This window comes from Myotis daubentonii, chromosome 17 (assembly GCF_963259705.1).
Source record: "Myotis daubentonii chromosome 17, mMyoDau2.1, whole genome shotgun sequence".
Classification (NCBI taxonomy): Eukaryota; Metazoa; Chordata; class Mammalia; order Chiroptera; family Vespertilionidae; genus Myotis; species Myotis daubentonii.
This window is the reverse complement of record NC_081856.1, coordinates 11,103,504-11,110,831: the sequence shown is the minus strand read 5'-3', so window position 1 is coordinate 11,110,831 and position 7,328 is coordinate 11,103,504. Positions and strand designations below refer to the sequence as shown.

Sequence of the window (7,328 nt, the reverse complement as noted above, 5' to 3'; positions counted from 1 at the left end):
AAGGAGGGAATATGCTAATTGACTGCCAGGCCCTCAAAGATGGTGGTGCCCACAGCCAATAAGGAGGGAATATGCTAATTGACTGCCAGGCCCTCAAAGATGGTGGTGCCCGCAGCCACAAGATGGCGGTGCCCAGTCCCCTCAGCCCCGTCGGGGCAGCAGGCACATGGCAAGGCCAGGCCCACCCCCAGGCGGGCTCGGCTGCTCCCCGCCTGCCTCTGGAGTCCAACAGTCCCCTCAGCCCCCCAGCCACCCAGAGCCGCCTGAGGCTCAGGTAACCAGGGCCTCACGAGGCTTGCGCTGCCAGCAGTGGCAGCAGCAGAGGTGTAATGGGGCATCGCCTTCCCCTGATCGCCAGACTGTGTACTCCCGGACTGTGTGCTCCCCGCCCTGAGGGCACTCGGACTGTGAGAAGGGGCAGGCCGGGCTGAGGGACCCCCCCATCCAGTGCATGAATTTTCATGCACCAGGCCTCTAGTAAATAAATGAAAATGCATCATAAATGACTAAAAATGCACTATATTGGAGCATTTGCCTGAGCTTGTGAAAGGAAAATAAAAGGAAACTGAGTAGAATTCTGTGGTTTTCATTGCTGACTCTCCCAAAGGGAAGGTGGAGGAAGAAAACGAGAATTGGAGAGAACTAATTAGTTTATTTCACTCAGTCCCCAAAGGGGAGGTGCCCAGGCGAGTTCCGCCTTAGAGAGTAAGAAGTCAAAGCTCCTGAGTCAGAGGTGGGAGCCCAGGCAGGCCCCTGCGCTGTCACTGAGCAACACCCCTGAGACTGCAGGGTGGTTGGTTTCTTTGACTTAGGGGGAAGTTCAGGCAGTGTTTGAACTTGCAATGTTTTAGGAAACATACCCTCCAAGGCTATCAGAAGCAGTTTGCCTTTGTCAATCAAGTCCTTGCTTATGTATATTTTTAGAAAGCCTAAAATATCTCAAATTGTGGACCATTCTTTGACACTAACAACCTTGTAATTTTGAGAAGACCAGAGTATTAGAAAAACAGGTAATTTGCATTTTACAATTGCGGTATGACGTTTAAAAAAATAGAATGGAAGCATCAATTGCATTGTTCTCCTTTCACAAAACACTCCAACTATGACTTTCTTAAAATCTTAACAGGAGAGCTTTTTACCAATTCAAATGGGATGAGATTACACTACTGGAAGAAAGAAAAGGATGCTGTGATTTTTGAGTAATGTTCTCTATTCCACGGCTGTTTCTCTTGGGGTTGGGGTGGTAGGGGAGGTGGGGGTGATGGAGGAGGTGGGGGTGATAGAGGTGGTGGGGGTGATGGAGGAGGTGGGGGTGATGGAGGTGGTGGGGGTGATGGAGGTGGTGGGGGTGATAGAGGTGGTGGGGGTGATGGAGGTGGTGGGGGTGATAGAGGTGGTGGGGGTGATGGAGGAGGTGGGGGTGATGGAGGTGGTGGGGGTGATATGGGGGTGATGGAGGTGGGGGGTGATGGAGGAGGTGGGGAGTGATGGAGGAGGTGGGGGTGATGGAGGAGGTGGGGGTGATGGAGGAGGTGGGGGTGATGGAGGAGGTGGGGGAGTGATGGAGGTGGTGGGGGGTGATGGAGGTAGTGGGGTGATGGAGGAGGTGGGGGTGATGGAGGAGGTGGGGGAGTGATGGAGGAGGTGGGGGAGTGATGGAGGAGGTGGGGGTGATGGAGGAGGTGGGGGTGATGGAGGAGGTGGGGGGGTGATGGAGGAGGTGGGGGTGATATGGGGGTGATGGAGGAGGTGGGGGTGATGGAGGAGGTGGGGGTGATGGAGGAGGTGGGGGTGATGGAGGTGGTGGGGGTGATATGGGGGTGATGGAGGAGGTGGGGGTGATGGAGGAGGTGGGGGAGTGATGGAGGTAGTGGGGGTGATGGAGGTGGTGGGGGTGATATGGGGTGATGGAGGTGGTGGGGGTGATGGAGGAGGTGGGGTGATGGAGGTGGTGGGGGTGATGGAGGTGGTGGGGGTGATATGGGGGTGATGGAAGAGGTGGGGGTGATGGAGGAGGTGGGGGTGATGGAGGTGGTGGGGGTGATGGAGGTGGTGGAGGTGATGGAGGAGGTGGGGGTGATGGAGGAGGTGGGGGTGATGGAGGTGGGAGGGGTGCTGGGTGGCGGTCGGGTCAGCAGAGCGCATTGAGGCTGCGCCAATTCTCAGCTTCCAGGCGCAACGCCGGACAGAGCTGCCTCCTTCCAGCAGCGCCAGGAGGCTGACACTCAGCGGCTGGCCCGCAGCCTCCGCGGCCTCCCCTCCCGGCCTCTCCAGACAACGGCGGACCCTCGCCCAGGCAGGTGAGGAGGCTGAGACTGTGGCTGAGCTTGCTGTTTCCCAGGCGCCCAGAAACCGGGGGACCGAAGCTGGCCATTGCAGAGTTCACCCGGGTCTGTCAGGGTGTCCTAAAACAGGGGAGATGGGTCTCTATTTTTCCTATGAAAAGATTGTTTTCGCTCTCTCTATCACTTCGTCTCCTGTATTCAGCTGATTAGACTATGATTGCAACAGGTGGCAGAGAGCGATCACGTGGAGCAGGTTTGGGGAGCCGACCCCCGACCCCCGGCCCCCGGCCCCGCACTTCTAACCTAAAGCCGCACGCCCCGGAGCCGCACCTGTGCTTTCCTTTGGCTTTGCAGCCCCTGGAGTCCGCGGCGACCCTGGGCTAAGAAGGTGCCTCCCCGGAAGGGCCAGAGCAGGGCTTGGAGCCCCGCGGGGCGGCGGTAGAGCAAACGCATCGCATCGGCCGCACCCCTACCCTCGCCGAGATGCACAACGCGTCGTCCTGGGAGCCGGGGCCCCCCAACGCGTCGCCCCCCGGCTTCGCGCTGGGCTGCCCCAACGCGTCGAGCCCGCCGCCGCCGCCGCCGCCGCTGGCCGTGGCCGTGGCCGTGCCCGTGGTCTACGCGCTGATCTGCGCCGTGGGGCTGGCGGGCAACTCGGCGGTGCTGTACGTGCTGCTGCGGACGCCCCGCAAGAATGTCACCAACCTGTTCATCCTCAACCTGGCCGTCGCCGACGAGCTCTTCACGCTCGTCCTGCCCGTCAACATCGCCGACCTGCTGCTGCGGCGGTGGCCCTTCGGGGAGCTCATGTGCAAGCTCGTCGTGGCCATCGACCAGTACAACACCTTCTCCAGCCTCTACTTCCTCGCCGTCATGAGCGCCGACCGCTACCGGGTGGTGCTGGCCACGGCGGGGTCGCGCCGGGTGGCGGGGCGCACGTACGGCGCGGCGCGCGCGGTGAGCCTGGCGGTGTGGGCGCTGGCGACGCTGGTGGTGCTGCCCTTCGCGCTCTTCGCCCGGCTGGACGAGGAGCAGGGCCGGCGCCAGTGCGCGCTGGTCTTCCCGCAGCCCGAGGCCTTCTGGTGGCGGGCGAGCCGCCTCTACACGCTCGTGCTGGGCTTTGCCCTCCCGGTGACCACCATCTGCGCCCTCTACCTCGCCCTGCTGTGCCGGCTGCGAGCCATGCGCCTCGACGGGCAGGCCAAGGCCCTGGGCCGCGCCAAGAAGCGGGTCACTGTCTTGGTGGCGGCGATCCTGGCCGCGTGCCTCCTCTGCTGGACGCCCTACCACCTGAGCACCGTGGTGGCGCTCACCACCGACCTCCCGCAGACGCCGCTCGTCGTCGCGGTCTCCTACGGCATCACCAGCCTGAGCTACGCCAACAGCTGCCTCAACCCCTTCCTCTACGCCTTCCTGGACGCCGGCTTCCGCAGGCGCCTCCGCCAGCTGCTGGCCTGCCGCCCCGCCGCCTGACTCCCCGGCGCGCCCCCTCGGCACCGCCAGCCCTGACCTGCCATCCCCCAGCCCCCGCCTCTTCACACCTGCGAGATGCCGATGCTCGGGCCCGGACCTAGGCGTGCCCGTAAGTTGAACTTGCCTGGTCCCCTGGGTGATGCTGGAGCAAGCACACCCAGTGTCAGGACGGCGGCGGCTGAGAACGCACACGCCGGCTTCCTAATGCGGAAGGGCACCCCCCTGAACTAGTTCGGGGAGGGGAGCGAGGGGAAGGAAGAAGTGCTGGGAACTTCCTTCTCGTTCCGCAACGCGCTTTCCGGGCCCCCGCGTCGTGCGCAACCCCGGCTCTAGGTGGAGCCCGCGGCGCTACCTCGGGCGAGGTCCGGGCGAGGTCCGCGGACGCGGCGGCTCGTGGGCGGCGCACTTGCCCCTGCACTTGGCCGCTTTGGTTTCCAGCAGCGACTGGCTGTGCTTTGGCTCAAGCGGCAACAGCCTGCCCATCCCCCCTGATCCTCCACAAAGTTCTAACAGCCGGAGAAATGGGTCCGGGCGCGTGCGCTCCGCGCCCACCTCTCCCAGGTGCGCGGTGATGGTGGACGAGGCCCCTCTGTCCTTTTCGGAGTAGCCTCGGGGACAGAGAGAGGGACAGAGAGAGGAGAGAGAGGGAGAGAGGGAAACAGAAGAGAGAAGAGAGAGAAAGAGGAGGCGTATGGGAAAGGAGGCTGGAGCTTGGCTGTGACTCTACAACAGGGCTAAGACTAGTAATAATCCCCCTTCCTGATCCAGCCCCTTCTTTCTTTACCAGTCCCCCACCCCCACCCCACCCCTACTCTCACCTGAAAATGCTCCAGGACTCTTGGGCTCCGGGGGACTCCGCGGGCTCGGCTCAGGACAGGCCGGGAGCCCGAGTTGCCCAGGCGCGAGGCTGTGGCGCCCCCTGGCGGAACCAGCTGCCCAGCGCGCGGCGTCCTAAAATGGATCGCGAGCCTGCTACCCTGCTACTTACACCGTCTGTTCAGTAACTATCGCTTCTTTCTGCAGAGGACTTCATTACCCTCACGCTGCTTTCTCCCCGGGGACCTCTCCTAAAACTCGGACCAGTTCATTGCAATTTCTTGTGTATTGCTTTTCAGGATTGAGAACTTTATAAATATACTAGAGGCCCGATGCACGAAAATAGGTGCAGGAGTAGGCCTTCCTTCCCCCGCTGCCTGCAGGCACCCAGATCGGCTGGTGGGCTGGCTTCCCTCAGCACCCCGGATGGGCTGCTTCCCCCTCCAGCTGCCCGGAGGCACCCCTACCGGGTCTGGCTTCCCTCTGCCCCAGCTTGGTCAGGAAGGATGTCCAGTCTAATTAGCATATTACCCTTTTATTATAGATAATGTCCCAACCTCATAAATGTCTGTGAGGAGCAAATGAGGTAAAAAGAAATGCAAAATTATTCTTTCGTTCTCTTTTCCTCGTATTCTTCATCTCTTTCGCTTAGGGACCGCCAGGAAGCTGAAATGAATCTGCCCTTATATTTCTCTCTAATGGGTTTCTTTCCACTGGGAGCTATGGATTCCATGTGCTTTATTCCTTAGTCCCAGACAGCACCTGGTAGTTAGGTGAACCTGGTCAATACCTGGTTCTGGAATCACAAGGGAGTCGGGCCAGCAACCTTTATTTCATGTCCACGGAAGGGAGATGAAAGTGGAGTAAGAGAGAGGATGGACACTTTGCCCAAACATCTGCAGTGTGCATCTCAGACATGAGGGCAGAGCCTTCACCAGACCATGGTCACTGACTACTTTTTTAAAAAGATATGTTTTTTTATTTGGGATGAATTCAAAACAGGAATGAAAATTTCTACAAATATTTGTTTCCTACGGCTTGGTGTTAAGTGTGAGAAAAAGTATTAGTGTCACCATCAGGTTTTGTTTACTTAATTTAATGGGCATTAATCAATTTCTCAATTACTTTGGTTCAAAATACATTTTTAAAAATATGTGGAAGGGGAAAACTCTGTCTTGGGTGGGGCTATGCAAACTCCCTCTCTGATTTCGGTGAATGAGAATTGCTTCTTTAGTTCACAAAGTTATTAGGAAAATGGGATAATACATAGCTATAAGTTTAGAAAATGTAAATTTAGAAACCTACCTTGGTGACCAATAATAATACATTGTTCAAAATGCAGTTTTTCATCTCCAGTATATGTCAACTGATGGACACTGTGGATTTGAACAGTCCTCTGGCAGTGGGCCTCAGAGGGCCTCTTGGAAATCATCGTAGTATTTCTCAGGTTTCTTGGAAACATTTTATTGATTTTCTTTATGACTCAAAAATTCTTTTATGAATTCTCAGTAATTTTTTAAAATATATTTTTATTGATTTCAGAGAGGAAGGGAGAGGGAGAGAGAGATAGAAACATCAATGATGAGAGAGAATCATTGATCGGCTGCCTCCTTCACGCCCCCTACTGGGGATCGAGCCCACAACCTGGGCATGTGCCCTTGGCGGGAATCAAACCTGTGACCTTTTAGTCCACAGGCCTATGCTCTATCTACTGAGCCAAACCAGCCAGGGCTCTCAGTAATTCTTAAAAAATGAAGTTTTAAGCTTAGAATAGTTGCTAGACCATCTAAGGGGATGAACATAGAGTAAAGTGGTCACAAACAGACCCAGGTGCAAGCATCTGGATTTGAAACTCATCTGCCTTCATAAACTCAGTAACTGTACTCTGACATCCACTAGGCACAGATGGGGAGAGACGCACGATCCATCTGTCCACCGTGTCGGCCCCGCACAGGCCGATCTGGAGCTGCCTTGGACCTCTGGATAGGACTGCTGGACAAATAGACAAACTGGCACCGTTCTGTCATCCACGTCACTGGGTTGTGTTGCATCCTATTACAGCCCGTGATTGATTAAACAGGACTCAGTAGTTCAGTTTCACCCTGGCTTTCTAAATCAGTGGCTAAACTGTTGTATTGTTATTTCTAGGTTGTAGCCTACAGATTAACATGTAGAAGTCCAGAATGTATGTCTCAAACTTCCCTTTTATGCTGTGTCTTCAGTAGAATAAAGATGCAAGTAGCCACATTAAAAGTAGAGTTTATTTACCTCATTGTATTACAGAGGTTTTAACTCGGTGTTGAATTCTTGCAAATCTTCATGTAAACTGTTATTTGGTTATACCACTTCTGGTATTTAAAAATGTCTGTTTGGTCTTTAGTTAAGTTGGTCAAGTTATGTAAGGCACGTGTTTAGGCTTTCCCTTGAGCAATGCAGACTCTGTTAGTCCACCCTGAGAGAAGCGCAGTTTGAAATAAAAGCTGATGCATTCTGTGTCATACGTGAATATTCTATTGTCTGAGAACATCAGAATCCATATTCAATCACTTTAGTGTATATGCATTCTTAATTTTTAAAATACTGCCTTCATGCCCTAGCTCAGTGGTTCTCAACCTTCTGGCCCTTTAAATACAGTTCCTCATGTTGTGACCCAACCATAAAATTATTTTCGTTGCTACTTCCTAACTGTAATGTTGCTACTGTTATGAATTGTAATGTAAATATCTGATATACAGGATGGTCTTAGGCGACCCC

The 7,328-nt window shown here is 55.3% G+C and overlaps 1 protein-coding gene across 2 annotated transcripts; it reads left to right on the top strand.

Annotated features, from left to right (window-relative positions):
• The first annotated feature begins 2,403 nt into the window (after positions 1–2,403).
• NPBWR1 (neuropeptides B and W receptor 1) lies at positions 2,404–6,841 on the top strand. 2 transcript variants are annotated; one of them, XM_059672806.1, is made up of 2 exons: positions 2,404–3,867; positions 6,474–6,841. In XM_059672806.1, the coding sequence occupies exon 1, from the start codon at positions 2,769–2,771 to the stop codon at positions 3,756–3,758; it is 990 nt and encodes a 329-aa protein (XP_059528789.1). In that variant the 5' UTR covers positions 2,404–2,768; the 3' UTR covers positions 3,759–3,867; positions 6,474–6,841. The 2 variants fall into 2 exon arrangements, with proteins under 2 accessions (XP_059528789.1, XP_059528790.1); XM_059672807.1 differs by having other exon boundaries at positions 2,404–4,319.
• Positions 6,842–7,328: the final 487 nt, after the last annotated feature.

Coding starts and splice junctions, on each gene's coding strand:
- NPBWR1 (XM_059672806.1), top strand. CDS start 2,769: ATGCACAACGCGTCGTCCTGGGAGCCGGGGCCCCCCAACGCGTCGCCC.